Source organism: Sprattus sprattus (assembly GCF_963457725.1).
Source record: "Sprattus sprattus genome assembly, chromosome: 8".
Taxonomy (NCBI): domain Eukaryota; kingdom Metazoa; phylum Chordata; class Actinopteri; order Clupeiformes; family Clupeidae; genus Sprattus; species Sprattus sprattus.
Window position 1 is genome coordinate 24,978,756 of NC_137927.1, and position 24,716 is coordinate 25,003,471.

General features: G+C 40.4%; 1 protein-coding gene across 1 annotated transcript; it reads right to left on the reverse strand.

Annotated features, from left to right (window-relative positions):
* Positions 1-9,757: 9,757 nt before the first annotated feature.
* Positions 9,758-21,997, reverse strand: fgf7 (fibroblast growth factor 7). The gene is made up of 4 exons (XM_080843458.1): positions 21,894-21,997; positions 16,942-17,486; positions 11,927-12,033; positions 9,758-11,791 (listed from the first exon to the last, which is right to left on the reverse strand). Exons 2-4 carry the CDS (start codon positions 17,225-17,227, stop codon positions 11,573-11,575), a joined length of 612 nt encoding a protein of 203 aa, XP_080699584.1. The 5' UTR covers positions 17,228-17,486; positions 21,894-21,997; the 3' UTR covers positions 9,758-11,572.
* Between the last annotated feature and the right edge of the window lie 2,719 nt (positions 21,998-24,716).

Here is a 24,716-nt window from a genome sequence, read left to right on the forward strand (position 1 = left end):
CTTGGCTTAAATTGTCTTTTTATTAGTGTTAAAAAAAAAAAAAAAAACGTTTCTTTCAGGTGGAGTGGCCCGAGACCCTCAGGACACATGTGCTAATGCCATCAGAACACGCTTACAATTCTGTAGAGGAAGTAGAAGAGTATTTCAAAGCAAAAGTGCCATTTCCAGTGGAAATAGCTACATCTATTTCAGATCTTATAGATGAAGTATGGGAGAGGGTGAAAGACCACGATGCCATTTTATCACAAGCTATTAAACCCATCACAGACGGCCCATCAATAACAGAGGATAAGCTTTGTAAGCACATACATTTTATATTTATATTTCTATTATTATTATTAGTAGTAGTAGTAGTATTATTGTTATTATTAGTATTATTACATAAGGTGAGTTCTTCATGGTGAGCAATGATGATCTGCATAGCTGAAAAACAAACAGCACAACAGAGGCACCAACTGACCATCTGATAAGGCATATCAATTTCTTTGCAGATCAAGAGTTACTTGCAAATGCACTGAAGAAACTTAAGGAACAGGTAATTGTATCAAAATTATAGTCTTTATCTATAAAGTATTTTCCTTATGAACAAAAAAAAAACACATATGAAATGTTGTCATTTCAGGTTGAAACAGTGCCCCTGTGCCCAGATATCATGGTATGCTCCATTTATTCACTGTTTGTATTCACCAACTTGTATACAGTTCATAATTATACCTGATAATGTGAAAATGTTTGGTAGGACATTGATCATTTCTTCAACCCTATTGCTACAGGATTTTAAATTTCCTGGACTTTCAAATTTAGAGCATACTGATATCCCAGGGCTTCCCAATGCTTCTCAGCATTTGGATAGTATTTCAGAGGTGCAAGGCTTTAATGTGAGTAGAAATTGTTTAAATAAAAAGTCATATTGCCCGGCTTCCCTATGCTTTGTACTGTATGTTCAGTGTGTAGTAGGATTATTAAAAAAAAAAAAAAAAAAAAATCAAATAACAACTTTTCTTTAAAAGACATCATAGGTGTTAAGAATGTGTCAGGTAATGTGAATTTTCAAATTGTTATTTGTCAGAACGAGTAATGTCAAACATTTTTTTTAAAGTGGTTATAGTAGAGGTGATCATGACCTTTTTTAGTCCTAGTTTTAATAGTGATTTTTAGTAGTATTTTTAGTCATTGTTTCTTTTAAGGAATGCTATTTAGATTAGATTAGCACATGGTTTACTCATTGGTGTCAGTACTGTTCTCTATTTATCTTCTTAAAAGCAAGGGTAGATGTTGTCAGGGAAGATGTTAGACAGACATGTCATGGTATGTCCCATTTCAAAAAACCCTGAACTGTCATACTTCTTAAGTAATGGTTGCATGCAACTCTGTGTGCCAACTTTTTGTGATGTGTACTTCCGTACTGTTTTCCAAACTTTTAACCATGAAGAGAGAATGATTTTTACTAATATGTAATTTTGCTGACATTATATATAGTTCAGCACTGGAAAAACATTGAATGTCTAGTCTGAGTTGAGCTTTATTGAAAGCCTTGAATGTTTCTTAACACAGCCAGGCTTCTTGAAAATCTGGAAACCATTCTTTCTCTCTGAATGTTCCATCACTGTCTTCAAGGATACGTTTTGGTGGTTTTTCCTACATAATTTTAAGGTATGGCAAGACTAACAGATGGATATTACATGCCCTTTTTTAAGTGACATTATAGAGTATCTCTGCATTTTTTTCCAATATTACCTCTTAAGATAATTTGTTATTTTGTGTTTAAAACATTGCTTCGGTACAGAGAATTGTTTATATAAAATAACTTAAATTATTATAGGGAGCATATAATCATACTCTGTTTTGTTGAGTTCCACTACATACTGTAGTACTGGTTACCACATACAGGTGCCATATACTTCATGAACTGCACTTTAGACATTTTACAAAAGATAAGAGTTACTGGAAGACTTGGTTTAGAGGAATATAGAATGTTGATTTTGATTGGTGTTGATTTTGTGTTTGTTTGTCCTCTTTAAGCCAAGTTTAGAGGATGAAAGTGCGTTATTTGATTGTATCTCTTCTGGATTTGTCTCACTTCTGCTGATGGTTGACAATGATGTTAAAGACAAATTATTCAAGGTACTGGAGCATGAGGACTTGATCTATTATTAATAATAAGTCAATATTTTACTATTCAGTAAGTCAGTCAGTATTGTGTTGATCAAATTTAAAGGATCCCAATTATGCTGCATCTATAGGTTGACATTTTTGTTTATCGCCTAGATGGCAAATGATTGGATTTTCTGTATGTTCCAGGTATATGCGGACTGCTTAGCTCAGGCAATTTATGCTGCCTTCGTTGGGGCATTTCCACAGTCGCAGGAACGTCTTGATGACAACTTCACAGCAGAGCTGGCTGAGGTGACTTCTCTGTGGGTGTCAGGTAAATGCCTTTTCAGCTGTAGGAAAGTACCTTTATGCAGTGGGACTGCGGCAGAAGCAGAAAGAAAGGGAAAAAGTTCTACATGACAGAATTATCGCCATTAATAGATTTCCCTCTATTTAATTATTATCGAAACATAAATGCCCATTGATAAGACGGTCAATCAACCATACTATTGACAAAATGATTTGCAGGTCTAAAGCCCAAGCTTCTTTCATGGAAGAAATGGAAGAGTAGATGGTCTCCAGAAAAGGATGCCATTAAGACTGAAGACAATACATTGTGTGGTAAGTGTTGCCCTAAATCAAACTGTAACTAGTGAATACAACGTTTATCAATGTGAATTATGACTGAAGTGATTTCAGGCAAACAGGCAAACAAGCTTCGGTAACTTCCTTTCTTTCTAGCAAGCCAACATATGTCTCCGATGTCTGTTCCATTTGAGACAACACTAATCAGCGACAGAATGCACTACAGATGTAAGTGCACTGTATTGCAGTGCACTGTATTGCAGTGTACTGTATTGCAGTGCACTGTATTGCAGTGCACTGTATTGCAGTGTACTTCGTAAAGTGCGCAGTAGTTTACATAGCTCAACTGTTTGAAATCGGCACTGCATTCCATAAAACCAGTGCAAGATGAGCTCAACATCAAACTTTTACAATGGCATGCGACGATGAGTCCTACACTATAAGTAGATCAGCTCATGTATACGTTTGCAGTGTTTCTATTGTTTGCCAGTTATTGGCCATTTTTTTATATACTCTGTCAGTGTTAGCTTGATGACGAAATGGATAACACAGGCCAAAACACAAACAGATATTTCACTCTGGAACAGACATTTTTAAATGAGAATATACTGGCTCTCTGATGACTATGAGGTCAGTGATTGAAATCCGTGACCATAGGTACTGGAACCCAGGTAGCCCAGAAATACACACATGATCAGTGGAGATAGGTGTTAGAGGTTTGTAGCTAAAACAATCGCAACACTTCTGTTGGATTTTGTTTTTTTGAAGACGGTCACTCAAAATTGGTTTAAAGGAGTTGTCTGAGGCTGCTGAAAAAGCAAGCCAGTGGTTGTGGCTCAGGCCCTCACAGACTACCACTGTTGAGCCTTCTGGAGGTGTTGTGGGCCTAATTCAATAAAACACTTATGATGGAAGGTAACTGCAGTGAAATGCTCATCAAGGCCTTGAAATGCTCATGAAGGCGGCTTTGTTTTTGTTGTTGTTGTATCCTGCCTCTTAGGATCCAATCAAATAGATGCTGGTCCCAATCTGGGAGTTCCAGTATCCTGTTTTGGCAGTTTCCGGCACAAATTAAGCCCTGCTTAATTCTTTTCAAAAGTTGGTCTGTGAAAAGAGCCAGTGATGACATGAGGTGACATTGAGGTTCTGTGTAGTGTCCTGTGTTGGTTCTGTTATGTGTAGTCGGCCAGATTGGGAATTCGCCTAGGATGCTGGGATACCTGCCACTCTTTGCAAGACAAAACCAAGATGTTTTAGGACAACACAGGAACAAAGGAGTTCAGTTTAATATCTTCATCAATCTATAACGTCTCCTGTAGCGGAGTAAATCAGTCTCATCACGGAGGTGTGTTTCTTCTGAGAAGTCCAAAGGCAACACTGTCACCTATATCAACCACTTGAAGCAGCCACAAAACAACAAACAAAGCAACGAAGCAATAAAGCTTTCCATTAGGGCATCCAAGTAATTACCAAGCTTAACCTTGCTTAGCTTCAGTCATCAGGCTGGAGAGACGTACAGTGTTGCTGTTGTCTGTATTCCTGCCCATACAAACACATTTACAGCATTTATATTCAGGGTTAATTCAGTTCATCTACACAGCAATTTCAGACAGTAACGGGCATATGCCTTGTCTCCAATGCTGATTAATGGTTTAAACTCTAATTCCTTTGCACATCATTCTTATACCTTTGCTAAAAACCTAATATTAGCTTTGCAGCTAGTAATGTCTTCTGTAGTGATGCTTACCAGGAAATCATTGCACACAGGCAGGATGAATGGTTGTATATTATTATATGCTCTCTGAATCAGAGGGATTGCATTACTCATTGGGTACGTCATGTTTTGGTGATCTTTCAGCCAGTCTTCAAAACAAGAAAGAATAGTCATTACATGCCTGATATTTTTTGGAACATGGACTTATATTATAGAGCGGCCTCATGTTTGTTTTTTAAAGATGTAAATATTTATGGTGATGGGTCACTGGTGGTGAGAAAGGCCACAGGACATTTGTTTTTCCGATTGAAGAACAGTTGATTTCAAATCATACAAGTTATATACAAACAAAGAGGTTATATGGTTTTGCTTTGAAGTCTTCACTGAAATTAAGGTGACTATTAAAAATGTTTAGAACTGAAAGTCATAGTTGAAGAGGTCCTTCAAATGTGTTGAGAGAAAAGGGCTTTTACGGTCTAGGTTGTGGTTAGATTATTTTACTTGTCAATAATGGCATAGTGTAACATGAAGATGGGGTTGATGGCAAATCTGATTAATTCCCATTTAGATCATTGTGTGCTAGGTTGTGCATGGAAGTGGTAAGGTGTTCTTTGTTCAAGGATTTGTCAAAACCTGCAAAAGAAAATCAGCAGCACTATAGTGCAGTGGTAATGTCTTGGTCTTGGATCCAGAAAAAGGAGGGGTTCTGCTGTTCTACGGTAGAATATGGTACTCAGCCAGAACAATCATTCAAGTGTGATTATGTTCGATTGGCAAGTCAGGATCGTATTATCCCGGTAACTGTTTTAACCCAGCCAGTAGGCTAATTAGAACTGTAGCCTTTTATAGACATCTTTTTAGTTGGGCAGTTTAGCATTACAATTGTAATTTTATGATATTGATTTGATAAAACAATTTTATGATAAAGTTCAAAAGTTCCAGTTCAAAGTACTTTATTGTCATTGTCACAAAGACAACGAGAGATGACAACGAGATGAGGCAGCACCAGACAACTTTAAAACTTTAAGTTGCTGTGCACACTAATTGCCACAGCTAAATAATAATAAATAGCAATTCATAAATAGAATAATAAATATCCCTGAGTATAAAAGCAGTGTTATGCCATATTACAATATATTTAAATCTCAAATGAATTATTAATTACAGTTACAGTATATAGCACACAATTTTGCTCATATCATAATTCATCTATGTTCATTTTCCCATTGTAGGTTTCTTTATTGCTATAGCAACGATAACTCCAAAGATGAAAAATATCGACTAGTAGACCTGGTATTTAATGCGGACTACAAGTGACCCTAATTATGACAACTGAGATTCCCTCAGCAGTAACGCTGCAGTGAGACTAGGCAGAGATACCTATATTTTCTAATTTCGTTGACATAGGGCAGGAAACAATCAGGCATAAGTGGGTTGTGTAATTAATGTGTGTAATCAAGCCATCCACAATGATTCGACCATACCTCGTTACGTTCACACGGAGCTCAGTAATTCTTCTACAGTGGAGCAAAAGACACATTTCCAGAAGCAGAACCAAGAGGCAGAAGAAATTAATTTGAACTAAAAATACCGCATAGCGGTGCATAATATGGCCACCGCAGAAAGTGTGAAAATGAGAATTAAATGAAATAATATATTTTCTGTTCCAAGAAAATAGAATGAATGCGTTGTATATCATATTCTGAGTGAAAAGGGAGCTCTAGTTTGTGATTGTGGCAGCTGTACACTGATAGGGTCTGAGTTATGTTCTCAGTTTGGAGCCTAGTGAAAATGAGGGTGAGTGTAACATCAGCATCAGCTACAGTTCATGCCTCCTGGTTGGGCAAAGCATAAGCCTCTGGCAACTTCATGAAGTAATCCGTTGCTCCAACAAAGCCATCATATACCTAATGATAAAATAAGCTTTCGAGACAAATAGGCCTCTTCATGGTGTCACTAAAACATAGCAACCACTTTTGTCATGTTAAATGGGATCAGGCAACATACAATGTGCAGCATGCATACTCATAAACCAATTTCTGTTTGATTTTCAAGTTCAATATCATGTTCAGTTTATTCAAAATCAATTCATAATTTAAAATGAAAATGCAGTACATACAGTAGTACGGGTATATTTTAAAGTACATTTATAGATTGGATTGATCAATTTAGATAGGTAAAGGTTTACATTGTTGATCCTTAAAATAATTGCTACATAATTTGAAGAGATGTTTTGCTAGTTGGCCTAATTTTGTAATGCATTTCCGCATGATAAATCAGCAGTGTTCAGCATCTTCATGTGACTGAATCAGTGGAAGCCCTTGGCCATGAACACTTATCAGAAAGACTGTGAAGGACAGAAAGAGCCCATATTAAGCTGTAGCCTGCTGCCTGACATTCATTGCTTGTTCTCCTAAGAAAGTGGAAAAAAGGAGCGCAGTTAGGAGGGATGGAAGGGAGGCTTAAAAAGGGGGCGAGTTGAAGGGAGAGATGTGGGGAGTAGAGCTGGATGCCTGTGGGGATGCTGCTGTTGTGTGTGGTCAGGGCCAGCATGCGATCCTTCCAGAGTGCTGTGACCCGTAGGGATGTAGTCCAGATGTGTTTGCCGCGGTAATCTTTCTGACGTCTGGGACCAGGCTATCATACTGATGTTAATTTTGGATGAGTTTTTGTTTTAGCTTCTTTTTATGGGTTCAAGGTTGCCAATTGCAGCAAAAAGCTGAACTCTAGTTGTCAGCACAAGTGCTATTGTGGTGCAGAGTTGTTTGTGCATGGAGGTGGTGAAATAAACCATTACTGGACAGTGTACGCTTTTTTCGAGTTATCAAGTAATAGCCACAAAATGCTATTTGGTTGCAGTATTAAGTTAACAGCTGACTTTATTGATTGGATTCACATCATGTTACATGCAATACATCATTCAGGGGCGTTTGTCTTTCGCATGGCATGTGTTCACCTAGTTTTTCATTGGTACGTCAAATTACAGTTGTACACTTCACACATTGTTGGTGCATCCAATGAAGACTACACAAAACCTCACTCCTATATGAAGCCTCTTTACAACTTGCTATTGTTGTTCCATATTGTTGTTCCATTGATTGGATTGTTTTTCAGCACACACAGTTCTTCAGGTCTTAAATTCCCTGTGTGATGCAAAATGATTTGTTTCAGTACATCAACACCAGCTGTTACCTTGAGCAGAGAGGGAGCAGGTGCCAGGAGTTTTGCAGGGTCTACTTTCTTCAAATTCTATATTTGTGCAGTGTCGTAGGGCTCCCTTGCGATTTGTGTTGAGGAGCTTGCTTTTACTGCGTTTTGATAAATTGCTGAAGACCACCTAACCCAACCCACCCTACCCCACCCCCCACGGCCTCTGGCTGTGAGAAGGTGGCGTGGCTGGCTGCTCCGACGTGTTGGTGGTCTGGGACTCCCTCGTCTCGCTGGATATCTATTGAGTGTGACTCTGAGGTCACTCACCCTGGGTTCCCAGGGCCGTGGAGCCGTGCGCCATCTGAGGGGGAAAGTTCACGGCCCCCGAATGTATCAAATTCAGATGCTCAGGCCCCCACCGTCTCGCCACATGCTGTTGGTATTAAGGGCCTCACGCTGACTTCCACTCTCTGCCTGCAAAAGGCGAGCTGTCTCCGTCGTGCCCAGGCATTTCCCATGATCGCAATAAAATCCCCACTTCACAAAGATCCTGGCCCACTCAGAAAAAGCATTGAAAAGGCTGTAGCCTTTCTATTTTAAGCCTAGTACGTGGGCCCAACGATAGCCACTCACTGCAAGTTATCTTGTAATTAACCCAATTTTTATAATGACCTTAAATGTGACCCGTTATTGACAATAATAATAATAAACTAAACCAAAAATGGTGCGTAAATGTTTTTTTTACACAAATCAAATGCTAAAGAAAGACAAAGGCTCAGTATGCAGTGGCTCTGTAGTGCATTCCTTCCTTCACATTACATGTTTAATTGCGATTATTCAACGTTTTTGTTGTTGTGGACATCATACCAGCGATCAACATTTAATACGTCTTTTATATATCTCCCCTCATTAAGCTACTTTGTGCCTTTTTTACCCATAAAAAGGCCGAGCTCCTGTTCATTGTTAGACTGAGATCTCTTGTGCCTCTCAAGGAGCCACAGAGCTGCACAGCCTTGAGTTAAAATGTGTTTACATTTGGAACATGTTACAAATGATCTGCTAAGACTAACTTTGCGTGACTTGGCAGAAGCTTTCACCTTGCCCAGACTTTGTTTGGGTCAGAGTTATTCCGAGGTTTTGCTCTCTCAATTTGAGTCTCTTTATCTGTCAGTCCTCTCTGGAAACAGATGTGAACCCAAACAGAAGGTAAAACTCTTCATTCAATCCGTCTCCCTCGGCTTGAGTGCGGCGCTCTGCCAGCAGCGTGCTGTATGACAGGCCTGCTGGGCTCGGCCATGACAGGGTTCAGATTTCACTCAATCTAATAGAAACTTTTAAAGGAATTATGACAACATCCAGTTGTGTTGACTTTTCTCACTTGAGGGAAAGATAAAGTGCTGGTCTTCATCCAGTGATGTTAATATCCTGGCTTAGTTGAGAAAACAGATTCATGCGTATCCCTTGAATCAGACTTATTGATGGTGGTAAAGGGTTACAACTTGTTTTTTTTTCTTTGTCCCAGTAACAGGATACCTTTTTTATATATCTTGTCAGGTTTGTATCTTTTATGATTTATCTTTTAATAAGGGGTAATTTTTTATGGCTTTGACCTGTATAAACTGAAGAGTAATGCGGTAAAATCCTATGGAGCCGAAAGAAAATTCTGTCAAATGTTAATGTTAAAAATGTTATTAGATACAACAGCACTTCTTCGTGCAGCGTTGGTGAGGTTGGCCATGAGTTAGATCTGAAATTATTTTTGCTTCATTGCAGATGGTTTTTCTTGTACATCATGTTAATGTGATGGCTTATGTACTGCTTGGCTTGGCAGATATGTACTTGGCCTATGACCAGCGATCCTAAAACTAGCCTACACTTTCAGGACTACAGGGTTGTTGCATAGGAGTATCTAAATTAGGCTTTTAAATATTTAGGATGATAATATAGTAGAATATTTCACTGGGAAAGTGTTGGAAGAAATAGGATTATTTGGACCAACAGCTGAGTTCAACAGCTATTAGCCTTTGACATTTCCATTTTAAAAAGAAAATGACTCGAATGGTTAAAGTTAAGATATTTTATTATAATTGTTTTAAAAAAAATATAGAATCACATCAGACTGTGTTTATTCTCTAAAGGACAGCAGCAGCAAGAAAAAAAAAACATACAACTTCAAAATATCCTACTTTAACAGTTATGGTGTGTTGGCAGATTATAGTTTTATTTTGCTACAGTCCAAAAGGCGCGTCTGCTTAAAGTCCGGGTTGAGATGGTTCATTGGCTGTGGCAGAATGAGGATGTGGTTCCATTGATGTCCCAGTTTGGCTCCATGTTTGGGTCATTTGGTGTTGTGTTCAATGGCTTGACTGTACTGGGAGAGTGCCTGCATTTTGGTGAGTTGTGGAGAGTCACAGCAAAACACAGTATCAAAGAATAAAACACTTCCTACAACATCCAGAATTCCACACAGAGTCTCTATAAATAACATAAATAACACTGAACAATGAGGAGTACCAAGAAGAATTGTTTAAAATGAGATGACTTTAGGCAGTATTTTCATGGCGTATTTTCAAATACTCAATACATTTGTCTGATTCCTAATAGAAGTGAAATAGACATTGGGACGACTCAGATTTCATATATGTCATTTTTAAATATTTGGTAATGTTAGGTCTGAATCTTTCCAAACCTCTGCCACATCAGTATTCATTTTGCAGTCAGGGTAACTTGGGTTATGTTTATGCTTATGCCTGATCCCCGAGCCAAATGTATGTAAGTGTGAAAGAGGGACTCAAACAAGTCCTAGTGTGTGTTATTCGGTTAGCTCTAACTCATCACTCTCGCTTAAGTTGTAGCACATAAAATTAGTGTTTTTTAGGGTATATTATCATTTGTATGCTTTGGAATTTCCATGAAATCAGTATTGGCTAGAATATGGAATGTCTAAAACAAAGGGGTTAGGAATAAAATCACCACTGAAAGAACAGCAGGCTAGAGAGCTTGGGACTATAAGAAGTTGACAAAGAGGGTCATGGTTTGTAGAAACAGATCCGGTCTCAAGGAAAAGAACATTTACATGCTCACAAAATCTGTCAAAGGGTTATTAGTTTACCAGCAGCTTTAAATGCTCGACACCATACATTTTGACCCTAAACAGCAAGTAGGCAGTTATAGAGCAGCTATTTAATATGAAATAAACTGAAAGTATTTGATGAACTAACAGATATATGATTACATAGATTAAATTTAAACATCCAGACATTAACATAAAACATTTAATTCTTTCACATGCTATTGTCAAACGGGTCCTGCTTTGAAACACACATGTCTGTAAATACTGTACAAGGCAAATCCAGCTTGCTTTCTTTAACAGTATTCCTACTAAATTACTCAAAAACAACTTGACTCATTTCAGTTTCTCAAATGTTTGTAAGTATGCTACTCAGTATGAGCTAATTGCATTTCAACATAGTAAATGCCACTCAAAAGATAAAGGAAGTGAGCTACTTGTTACACACTGAATCGACAGTACTGTGGAATTCTGAATATATGTAAATACACAGATTAACGTTAGTAACGTATAATAGTAGTAATAATAATAATATGCTGTTTTGCTTTCTCTCACAATTAAAACATTGGAAAGAAGTATTTTGTAATGCCTACAGCCTTGATGTTTTGCATACTCTTCTACAATTAACTACAATTATTTTGGCTTACTAGCTGGTGAAAAAAATAACTTTGCATCATTTTTATGTAGGCTTTGTTATAAATGTAATAAATATTATACATTCAAAAACCCACAGAGGAAATACAATTCATGTTGTTATATGTAAATTCATATATTAAGAAGTTGGCCTTCTCTTTGTTTCCAGCAACTAAACAACAGCCAGTACGTGTTGAGTCATGTCCTGTATTCTTACTGGACTAATGTTGTTCAGGATGGAAATGACGTCTGGTTATTTTTTTTTACAAACTGGAGCAGCAAAAGCTGTGTCTCGGAGTCCTCCTCAGTACAGGACGGTTCAGCTATCAGTCCACTTGTTTGTCGTCCTCTTTGCACTCTCTGGGTAAGAAGTGACTTGATATGTGCTCCTTGCGTGTCTTCCGCCCTCGCAGGGGCTTCCCCCGCTGTGACAGTGCTATGAACATCTCGGTGCCGTTCGGCCTAGTCCACTTGGCTGAAGAATATGCCGTGTAGAAGTTTTCTAGGAACACCTCCTTGAAGTTGCAGCTTTCATTGTACTCTTTCTGTGGCAAAGGAAAACAATCGCAGGTGGAAACAGATGGTCAATCTAGAGCAAATGTATATTGCTGAGTCACTTTATATACGCCGGGAAAACAAACACTTCACTCTTCAATAACTTTTCAAAGGAAACTGTTTACCTTGCCGCGCAGCATTCCAGTCCGATTCATAGATATGTAGTACTTGCTCTTCACACCTTTGATTGCTAGCACGCCACCCTCTGAGACCGTGCGGATTTCTAGAATACCTACAACACAATTACAAAAAGAAGGTCTTAGACGGGCCGCTTGTTGGCCCTCATGACAAAAACAGGATGGCGGTCTGTGCCGCTAATCAGCCTGCGGTACCTCTGGCTTTATGTTAAAGTTGTTAAACGGTTTGGGCGGTCATTATTGCGACCACAGCTCATGCCATTGCACATCTGGGAGGCAGATTACAGAACCCTCTCCAGGGAGAAGATGAATGCCGTCTCCCTGTGCAGAGCTTTGCACGCGTAGACCACGGCACTGCCACTGCACTTCATGTAACACAGGGGGGGATGACATGTGTTGGCTTTATTGGAAAAAAGAAATGTGGTTTACCTAAGCTTATTGAAAGTATGCTATCACGTTTCAGTGCTATATCTATATATTTTAGTTTAAACATCAAGGACTCAGCACTGGACAGAGGTTGAAAGTTGACCACATAATTCATAGTTATCTTAAGATAAGCTACTGTATCCAGGCTGTGTTTTCTCAGGGCACAGGTCCATTTAACCCTTCAATCTCAGAGTTACAGGGCCTTAATATTGCCCAACGACATGGTTTATTTATTTTAAGCAGTATCTGAACGAGCAGTCGTGGAAAATGGTACCACCTCTTAAGAGAGTTCATCATTGTGAAAAGTTATGAAAAATAGTCTACATTCCTTACTTCATTCATTACAGTTTGATGTTCAAGCCACAGTGTGTTTCTTTATGTTAAAAATGCCTTACAGTCTAGGTAAGAGATTATCCACTTCCACAGCTAATGGTCCCCTCTCTATTTGCAAAAAAAAATGCATCATTAGAAAAAAAAATAATCATTAGATCCCAGCACTCAAATTAATTTGTTGAAGTAGCCATGCACGACAGTGCTTGTCCTTTCCACTTAACTAAAATGTTTTCAGCAGTTTTTAACAGTGGCTTGGTGGGTTAGTCGTTATTCGACTACTTTAGTTGCTCATCATATTTATTTTTCTCCTCACATGTAGCCTGCAAACTCTTATTCTAAAAGTGTCTGAAACTAGCATCTGCTAGATGACATAGTGTTTACCACTGGTGTTGGCCTCAGTAATTCTATTGTGTCTGCCAGGGTATTTTCTCATAGGTTTGCAATGCACTCCACAGTCTCTTAATGAACCAGGGCCAATGATAAAGTTTTGTTTGTATGGTGTTGCATGTTAAATGAGTCGTGGTTGCTACATAATAGTTGATTATGTCACAAAACAGGGACATTTTGTCCAGATGTCTGGATGGTACATCTGAGATCACGTGGCATTCTGTCAGCATGTCTACATCTTCTATAGTTTTTTGCAGAAAGCATAAGGGTTTTATATCAGAACAACAAACAAATAATTTTCCAATTTACTGCGTCGTTAGACATGAAGAAATTCAGATGGTGTTTATTATTTTTCTCAAAAGCACAGCTTGTAAAGTCCAATCAAAGGGTAACATGCTAATAAAACACAGTTGCACTGTCTCACGACTCACAAACACACCATCTGAAGCCTTCAAACCACACATACTGCCTGCAAAGTGATATTGTGTTTATCAAAGACACTCCTGTTTTTTCTCTTCAAAGGCCCAGTGCATTTAGAGCTGGTGAACCAGTCACATGTAAACAACACCTGCATAAAGGTTACATCCAAACTTACAGACCTGTTCATGTTTGATTCGTTGCTTTCTTTAATATAGATACCACTTCATAATAATTGTTTGCACTCAAATGTAAGCATTTGCAAGCAACTGCAAGCTAGAGCATAAATGAGGGTGTTCTGCCTTATTTGATGTGAACGAATTTGAAGTTTATTCTATAACCAGTGAAGCAAAGGACACTGGCATAAACAAAACTTCTGGAAACTTGGCAGGATCCAGATTAATTTATTGTGTCACCAGCAACTGGCATCACAGAATGTTTCAATGCACAAATATCACATATTCATGTATCATAACAATTCCATTCCGTTTATGAATCCTAAAACCACGACCTGTTATGAAAGTTCATTGCATGTTTATGAAATGAAATTCCTCTGACGCCACACTTTAACTTAGTCATTATTTTGTCAGTGACGCACTGATGGACAATGAACGCTGGAGATCTTTGATACGTTTCTTCGGTCCGCGTCTGGAGAGACGCACCCGTGGGACTCATACCCACTTATCTCTGCTCTGGACCCCTGTCTGTCGCTCATCGGGTGTGGGGCTGTTTTTGTGTCTGCAAGTCAGGCGCTTTTCCCATAAATGACCACCTCCTTTTAGAAAGTGTTGATGTACGCCTCGAAACAGGCGGCCAGCAGCCGACTCGCTTTGATGTGGCCCTCGTAAAACTGTTGTTTGCACCTCTGCTGTGTTTGCTTTGAACAGTGGAAACAATGTTGTGATCTTGGGTGATTTGCTGGACACAATTTTCTTGTCAAAGCAATTGACGGTAATCCAACAGTTAATAGATGGGGAGCTGGAGATTTTTTAGTTTTTTTTTTACGCCTGCGGTCTGTTCCTGAAAGCAACGTTGGAACAGTCATTCAGAACAGTGGACACAGATAGAATACATTTCAGCCTCGACTATAAATCATTGGACATTTGTTTTAGATTTCAGGTCTGCAGTTAGCATGCTCCTTCGAAGTCACGCAAACAAATATTCCAGTGGACCCCGATGACCCCCTGTTCCGCTGTTCACCGTTTACTACATCACGCTAGTTCTTTGAACGCACGCATTGTAATCGGAGTATTTTTACTGAAGGGCATTTTATAGAATGACCTTTGCTATTTCATTTCACTGGTATTGCGTGCTGGAGCAACATGCTAGAGTCGCCGGTGATGGATGTGTGTGAGGTAAAACAGACATATGTCACGGGCATGGCAGAATTGTCTGTGGTATTACTGTTTCATGTCTAAGCAATTGCAACTGTTTAGTGTCTACGGGGAGATTCTGGCGTGCACACATGTGGGTTGCAAATGTTAGGTCCATAGTTCGCAGGGCTGCCTCGCAAGGCTTTCCTCCCCATCTTGAACACATTTACCTCTACGTCTTAGGCCAGCCTCTGGCCAAGCAAACTAATGTGTGGGTGATCCCTAATTCTGTCTTCCCTGTATAGTGGAAATCCACACTACGCTGATTTTTCTCTTGTCAAGGATGTAGGCAATCTCTGGGAAACCAAAGCTGATACCATGTCAGACAACAGCGCTGATCAAACTGCCTGCCCTTTCACAACCCTCTGTAGTATCTGCTAGGATTAGCCTGTGTGTGTGTATTTTAGATTAGGCATATTAAAGAAAAGGATATGAAATAGAGGTTTTCACGTCTAAGTGGTTACAAGGCAAGGAAATCCTAGTCCTACCCTACCTACAGAGTTCCATGTGTTTTTCATTTAGACCACAGATAGAATGGCTTCTTCAAGAATAAAGAATCTCTACAAAAGTTGAGGTTTTGAAAGATCAACTGTGTATTGTAGTACACACCTCACATATATAATTTATTCACAAAATGTTGTGGCAAAAACTATTTTGTGAAACTGCTAGAAACTGCATTTATGTTGGTCCCTCTTATGTTGGCCTCTTCTACAGTCTGTGAAGGCTAAAATGTTGAGCAACCAAAAGCATATTGTTTAAACAAAAAAGAATGCTATTCATGTAGTTCTGACAGACAAATTGTTATTACACCACCGCATTTCAAGCGAGTCAACATTTTGTCATCAGGTTTTTCCTTGGCCTGCGTCTAGCCAGGCGTCTCCGAGCTTGTTAGTACACAAAGCCAAGGAAATATGAGTTGGAAATGAATGACATTCATGCACCACACAGCTTTCCTCAGAAGTCCCTTCTAGTCCCCCAAGTCTGTTTGCCTTGTGCGTGCGATTGTCTGCCACATCGGGGTGTATCAATTTTTCTGCCTCTCAACGCCATTTGTTACGCAATCGCCTTTTCCATCCACTCCAGAGACATTCCCTGTCACGCTAGCATTCTTGGGAAGAGGCTCTTGGTGAGATATGAGGAAATGATAGCCACCTCAAAGATTCTCTTACTGGAATGTAGGGGCCTCACACACACACTGAAAAGATTATCATCTTTACTCCACATTTATTTGGCTTTCAAAAGCTTTCTGATTGGGCATTTGAATTTGAGGGTGCATGCAGTTAACTATGCATGTATAGTTGTTCCCTCTGGTTAACACTTAATAAATGCCATTTCATGCATGTATCACAATCTATACGCTGAGACAATACACTACAGCAGCACACCAGCTGGGCAGCATTGTATATTTGTAGCTGTCCCCAGCCAGGGTTCCATATATAAGATGCAGGTGCATGCATGGCAGTGGAAATAACTGCTTTATTGATGTGGAGATTTCTCTTGGAGATAGATTGGTATCGGTATTACCATTGGGTGCAGTGTTAACTGATTCCCTTTCAAAAGACAATTTTCTAGTATGGCAACATACTAGACAATAAAGCTTTTTGAATCTTGAATCTTGAATCTTGAATCTTTCTGCGTGTGTGACTTTCTAATGGCAGTGCATCATTAGTCATGACCTGCGAGCGGTCTGGCTGTCTCTAATACACAGACTCATTTGTTTACTTCATTAGGGCCTTCGTCTCAATTGTTGAGAAGGCTCTGCCAAGTCAGACACATGTTTTACCTTACAGCTGTCATTGTGCACTTTTAACTGAGACTCATGACCTATTAACTGTCTGATAACATTTAATGTGACACTGTCCAATAATCCAATGTTGGCTTCACTTCATCCCGTTTGTTAATCCATGTGTGCCTGACTTGTGTGGCGTTCCCCCTGAACTAATCCATCAAGTCCTAGACTAAACGGTTCTATATTATAGATATTCATGGTCACAACATAGCTCGAAATGATAAGCAGTTCTGAGGGCAGTGCAGATTTCCTGGGAAGCACAATGAAGCAACACTTACTGTAGCAGTTGGTGGGGTCTTGCGTTCCACTGATGATGCCAGAATCATCGATGGTGAGAAACCACATAGTTCCGCTGAACAGTCTCCGGATCCGTACATCTCCTCCCTCCATGTAGTCATAGTTTCTGGTGTGCCGTTCATGTTTGGAACAGTTCATAATTGCAGCCAGTTGCTCGGGGGTCCTATCACTGCAAGCCAACGACACACTGCCCACTAGGATGATGATGTGCAAGTACAGTCCAAAGAGCAGATTTGGCAGGTTCCATGTCAGCATCCATATGCGCATTATAATGCAATGCTGGTGGGATTCATGAACACCATACTGAAATGTCCTCGCTGGTGTAATGTGTGGCCACGAGGTCCCTGACCCGGCGTCTCCCCCACACAACAGGGGTCCTCTGAGGGGAAGGGATATGGGGAATTCACTCGTGGGAAATTCACTCAGCGTCCAGCCAGTGTTTCTTCATTATCTCCAGGTGTTGCTGAAAAACACAATCCTCTGATGAACATTATTTCTTGGGGTAATTTTCATGTGGATTCCAAAGCTGCGAAATACAAAAAAAAAATGACAGTTAAGCACACATAGCTTGTAACAGTTTGACAACGTGACAAGCACAAAACTTACAACATTTAGGAGCTCAGTCTGCTTTTCATTCGTAGGTTACTGCCTTCTCTTGGTTCTCTCACTCTTTCCAGGCAAACCTTTCCGGAGACTCGAACAAGAAGACAAAAACTGCAGCTATAAGACAGAGAGGAGCAGAATGCATGTGCCATTTTTCCTCCTCTGTGTTTTCTCCGCATGTCTAAATTGCAGCCATGCTATTATAATCACCGACATCACAGTGGTTAACCCGACGTTGTCATAGTACTGCCCACGTTTGTCTCCCTTGTCCTCCCTGAGCAGAGTGCACCACCTCCCAGCAGGATCTGTACCCAAGCACTCCCATGTGGCTCTGCCTACTGCAGAAGTCTAGGCTGAGGCACATCCCCACCTGGGCAACCAACTCACATCCACTCAAACAGGGAGAGCATTTCAAAGTTGTTGTAGAATAACTTACATTTATGAGGTGTCTGCCGTTAAATCAGATCAGTCCTCTCTCCCAATCTGTCTCCCTAAAAGTCTCCTGGCTGTGACGGCGGTCGCTGCTGCCTGCTGTGCAAAGCCTCTGCTGGGTCTGTGGAGTGGTGCTGTGGCTCGTGTGAACCCTGGGAGGATTGCTCCATGCATCTTCGCCCTATTGTTATGCAGTGTGCTTAGATAAATGCCTCGTGCTGACCTCACTTGAGACCAATTACATCTCAGCCAGTCAGCTGTCACTTGGATGCTGGGCAGGAAGAGTTGGAGAAAAAAAAAGAAAAAGAAAGAGAGAAGGCCTGTTGCTTTCTGCCAGGCCCCCTCCGGTCATGAGGGGGAGCCATAAACTTGAGGAATAGCTGATATTCCAGTGGTATGCACTAAGAATGTGCTCTTTGATTTGCATACAGCCTCGGCAGGGGAAGGGTTGTTTGTACACCGCTTTTTTAGCGAAGTCCAGCATTTTAAGACCCCTTTTCCAGGATATGGGGTCATTTGGAACCGTTAACTGTTTGTGCCAAATCGTTAGCCATTTCATGTGTCTGTCAAACACAGGAGTGCTGTAGACACAACATCAAAGAATCCCCCCCCAATCCAGTGGCTTATTTAAAATATTGTTTGAGGCCGTAAATTTCACTTGGCGGGCAACTATTGAAGGATAGAAACAGATGACATTTACGAGACAGAGGTGGTAATCTTTGTCAGGGGTCATTCTTTCTTTCACTTCTTCTTTTCACTTCTTTCTCTCTGTCTTTGTGTGCAGGACTACAATTTGCTGTTTGACACACCTGGCCTTTCCTTGCACTCAACACTTCAAAAGTTCACATGGTACCTAATGATCGAGTCTGTTGGGGAGGGGAATAGGCTTTGCTTGAAGTGGGAGAAACTTCTGGAGTCCCGGTCTCCCTTTCATTTCTCTAACTGGTGCTTGTAAAAGCCTGATCTATTAGTTGTCACTCATTGCTGTGTTATTTTGGAGATACTTAGAGGAGCTGGGCCCTACCATCATTTCCAAAAGCATTTCTCATAACACATAAAAATGTGGATAAATATTGAGTGGAAAAATACTGGAAGGTCTTGTGTCTTAAAATATTATTACCCAGATACACTGTCACAGTTTTTGTCAGTGTTTGCATAAATATCAGACCTCTGAAGAATGAGTACGGTATTTTTCCTGGCTGAGAATCTTACAATACACAAAGCTATTTTTACGTTGTATATAAAAACTTTTATTTATGACCAACATACTTTTCAAAGAGTTAAATATTTATTGGTAGTCTTTGTTCACAAAATCGGTACGGTCATTCTTTTCATATCTTTTATGTGTGGTATATATACAATAGCCGAATAGATTTTAAACTTTAAACTAAACTTTTAAACTTAATGGATTGATTCATGGTTGTCTGAAAGTCATCTTTATATGAAACGTAATCTTTGTATACGTTTAAAAAGCTAAGAGTATAAACTGGACAATATGCATATTTGGCTAAACTATTAAAAGATGCTGTCATTGTCTTACAGACTAAATTTGAAGCTAAATTTAGAACTCGTTGATGTGAAATAAACAGTTGATTCGATATCAGCCTACTTTGTCATTGGGGGATCACACCATAATCGCCCACCACCACAACCCACGCATCTGTGCCCTTTTTCGGGTATCCTGCTCCAGATGGCAACCGTCATACAGGTTGTTTGAATTTATTGTTTAAATTGTTGCATGCTGCAAGCTAAATGAAAGAGAGCTTAGTGAAGAGGCCCCTGCACCACTGAAGTTTACAGTAGGGAGAGGAAGTTCACCGCCTGAGGCGGGCTGGCAGCCCCTGCGTGACTACGCCGCCGTTCCTCCCTCCCTGCCTTTCTTTTATGGCAAATTGATTATTGACGAGAGGGTGGTTGTGCCAGAAATGCATGCACATTTGTAGTCACGGCTAGCCTGTAAAAGCCTCACCTTTCCCTTTAATGGACTACCAGCGCTCTGCCGGAGTCCGTAACACCGGCACGCAGTCTGATGATTGCAATGTGACACGCAAACACGAAAGTCCATCGGAGAGCCAAGGCCAATTCCAGCAACATTTCCTTGTGGTTTTTGTGCTTATTACCCTGAATTTGGGGGTTTACTGATGTACTCTGTTTCAAGGTTGTGTTTTTTACGAGCAAAAATAGTTTTGAGCAAGAGAACAACCGTCGAATAGTATACTTCCAGTACATGGAGGCTTCCCCATCATTGAGCCATAATGAATTGAAATGTAATGTAATTGTAAACAGTGCTTTCCTGTTCCAAGACAGATTGAAATGTATTGCTAATGTTGTGCAGTGGACTTTCCCAAAAGCATGGCTTCTTCAGTTCAGTTGATCGAAGCTGGCTGCACAGATGTTTATCAGTACGTCAGTCGGGACACTTAGATCGGAGCAGAGTGCCCTCTTCACTGAGGCCATTTGTGTAAGTGCTTACTTCAGTGTTAGCACTCTCTTAGCATGTCTGTTTATCCTGAGACGTTTTTCCCCAGTTACTAAACCAGCCAGCGCTTTGGTATCAAAAAAGTTGGCATGATGTCTCTCGCAGGGGATCAAACCTGCAGTGGCAGCTGTACCTGATGTATTTTGCGACAGCTGCAAATCAGACCTTAAAGTCTTCTCTCTGTCATTAGAAGTTGCTTTGCGATGCCCCTAGCCTCCATTTTTATTCCTGTTTTTGTTTTGTGTTTATGTTGTTGTTTCTTTTGAACTGAGGTGGTTGAGTAATGTGATGGTGGTGTGTTGAGATCCTAGGGCAGTAAGAGGTGAAGACAGGGTTCAGGCAGGGTGAGACGGAGACTTTTCTTTTTTTACAAAGAAAGTTTGTTTGCCTATCCCATTTATTTCTTCCCCTGTAGATTTGCTCTACTCTTCAGTTTATTTTAACAAAGTCACAGTCAGCGATCACTAAACACATCTTTAAACCAATGCTGAGATATAGCAGATCAAGCTGTGGTAAAAATTTGTCTACCTTGCAAGTTGATGCAACCCAGGTGTGGATAGTGTTTATATTCACTCGAGCGTATAGTTTATAAGTTAATATATGGGTCATAAAACTGACTTCACCTCTTGTCTAGAATGTACTCAGTGGAGATGGCCCTTTAATGTGTACATTGTACATAAGTAACATGCTCTAACCTCCGCAAACACTTGTTTACACTGTCTCGTATTGATATGTCTGAACTTATGCCTGGTGAATGGATTGTGTTTAAGGTCAAGCTATTCTTGGGTGGTGGATTTAGTTGCTCTGTGACTGTTTGGGTTAAGCTTTTGCTTTCTAAATTCCATGATAATTGGTGAGCTCTAGGGATGGTGCTTGTGAACATACGTCGGCTCTATAAATAACCCCAGCACACATCCAAATGAAGGATCTTTAGCTTGTCTTGGCCACAGAGCAGATTTTTCATTTTTCTCTGCCACAAAAGACCCATGGCTTACAACTATAAATGAAACTGATATTTTGCTAATACACAAATAAGTGTGCTTATAAAGGTTAAAGAGTGATGTAGATGGTACATGTCGCAGTTCAGAAGATGTTAAACTCAACGATTTCAGTGTTACTGAACTGTCTACTCTATAAAGCACATTTACTACAAGGTCTTAACACTCTGGCTGATGACTTAACTTCACCAGTAAATGATACTGCCCTTTAGTCAAAGCACTTGTCATATTAACTGCAGTAAAACGCATCATGTGATTTCATCACATCTTGCAATGGGGAATGGCATTCCCGGAGATATATTTGTGCCAAGGTGCAAACAAATTACTCAAGCACTCAAAACATTCATTTTGTCTTGTTTCTTCTAAAAGAAAGGCAGCTTTTCATACCAACCGCGTTGTAAAAAAGTCCTGATGTACTCACCATTTCAGAGCGTAACTCATCCAGGTTCTTGTTTTCAAGCACCAGTCGCCCCTCTAGTCAGTTAACTGGACTCCTTGGAGAAGTGCGCTGGGATGTCTTGCCTTGGACATGCGGCTTCCTGGGGGACTGTCCAGTAGGCTACTGAAAGCTTACGCTCTTTGAAGTGTCTCTTTCTTGAAGTACTCACAAAAGTGTGTGTTGATGCAATAAAAGGTGACAGATTGTAAAAGCTCTTCCAAAAAAGAGGGAGGTGTGAAGAGCTTGGGCTGGGGCCTCCGTCGCTTCCCAGCGCATCGATCTGCAGCTCAGCTCTCTCCCAGGATATATGTCTCCCAGGATATATGTCTCCCAGGAGCTTTTCTCTCCAAGTTTTTGGGGGCTTGCAGCACAGTGTCTGTATTAAAGTGGTTAAAAACAAGCCGCTTCCCTCGTTCGGTGAAACTGCATCCTTGCATGTGTTTAGAATTTTTGAGGGAATCGGCTTATGTGTTGTAACAAATGGGATAAATTAGTGTCAGCCATCTCACACTTAAGTATCCTTTCACTGTTTTACCCCCAGGACAAAAGAAAATATATGAAATTGTGGCCAAATGAACTGGTGCTGGTATGTACTGTGGCTTTGGCTCACTAAACATGTCGCCTTCTTATTGTGCTTGATACACAACAGGACCATCACTCAAAGGAGAGCTGACAGAGCACTGAGTTAAAGCATGAACACTGGAGTACGCCAGGCTTTTACAATGCAGTCTGGTTCTCAGCACAGAAGGACCATTCTAGAGAGACATTAAAAAATGCAGCAGGTTGTTAGAGGTCATTAGTGGAGCTCAGACATCAAAACATCAGCTCAGGTATATTGTGAAAAGGAGAATATTTGTTTCAAATAGACCATTTTTTTCTATTGTGGATGCACGTCTCCATTTTCTTTTCTATTCATTCTTGTTCTTTTACGAGGTGTCCATCAACCATTTGGTGTATATTGTGGGCGATTAGCACAGTGATGAGTACATCTGTGTCACCGCCGCCTACCAGGAATTGGTGTGACAAGAGGTCAGTAGAAACAACGTGAAGTCTAAAGTTGTAATAGGTGCAAAGACGGCCTAAAGAGGATCTAAATTCTCAGGCAGGACTTCAGTGAGCTAGATGTGGCAGATCTCTTAAGAATGTGAACAGGCATGACTCAGCGACGCAAGCACAAATAGATTCAAGGCAATTCACCAGCAGCTGCTCTGGATCATTGTCTTAGCTGCCTGGCCAAAAATCAAATGTGGACTGTAGTCAGAAAAGCAGCTTCTTCCCTGTGTAAACATGTAGTACTTTAGTGGCATTAAGTGTGAAAGACATCTTTAAATATCCAACCAAGTTCTAATTCAAGTTGGCCGTGTGTAGAACTTTCAATATTCTCGAACGTGTGTGTGATATGTTCCTGGATGGGGAGTGTCTTGTTTATTTAAAAGGTCATCTTGCATCTCTCTGATAGCAAACTCTTCAGAGGACCTCAGCACGAAATATTCCAACCAATAATCAAAATATGAATCCATCAAATGCTTTATACCTCCTTCCATTTCATCTGCCACAGTGATAAAAATGACATACCAAAGGTCTACCAATGATTTATTGTGTGCGATTTATTCATTTCCTTTTCTATTTTTCCTACAAATGGACAAATTGGCTGCATTTCATATCTATGTTCTGATTATAACTTGCTTTGAAATACTCTCATTCCTCATGCTGTCATCAAAGAGGAATCTTTATTATACTCGTCTGTCAAATATGCAGCTTTCGTTTCGTTTCGTTGTTTCTCTCTGTACCTTTTCCACGAGAGCATAACGAGTAAAACACAAGCCCTGGCAGAAACATGTTTTTTTTGCCTTAAATATTTACTCCAGATTTCCAGACGGACCTAAACGAGCGCATCGCCAACGCCAAGAGGTCCAGTATGATGCAGTCCCAGGCCACCGACCATAGCAAGAGAAGCTGTTGTGGGGCCAGCTCTGAGGCCAACACGGGCAGCAGTGGAAGGAACCGAGAGGTGAGGTGCTGAGCACAGCCTTGTCCCGTCCCCACTGTCCCCCATCAAGCTCAGCATTTGGGTATTTACGCCCAGTGAGACCCAGCCAAAGCTAGGCTGAACTAGCTGTGTGTGGATAGGCTACACATGGTTCAGAGCGCTCATGTTGTGACAGCCCCCAGCCCCCCTCAGTCAGCCTTTTTGTATTATTGCTGTCATTGGGGACGCGGTAACGCAGGGCAGATGGCCTTCCATCTTCCCCCATAATTGTACTTGTCTCCAGCCTAGGAGCTGGGATATTTGAGGCACTGTGTTTACCGCCCTGCAATCACTTAATGCGCCTCCATTCTCCGAGAGCAACTATGTTCTGAATATGGATTCCTGTTGCCTCACTTTCTGGAGTGAATATGGTCTGCCTCGGAAACAGATTAAGAACCAATCAAAACAAGTTCTGTTTATCAGTATAAAAAATGTCAATCTGATGATCAGAGATAATCTTCTGTTTGAGTGATTCCTATTATTTTTTTTTTTGGCTTTTGTAAACATATTTTTAGAAAAAAAACTATACACTCTTGAGCTTAAAAACACGAACCGAACTGTGAATGTCTGTCTTCATTTAGATTGTTTATTGGCTGGAGTCTGTGGCTCTTTTATTAACATGATACTAATGTTTTAAAAAATACATCATGTTAAATGTGTTATGTAATGTTTTTCTTGAATTATTCCTTTTCCCCAGTCACACTACATTGGCCCTGGCCCTCAGTTCGACCATATCTGCTTCAAGCCCTGGGGTCAGAGCCCGCTGGTCGCCCGCT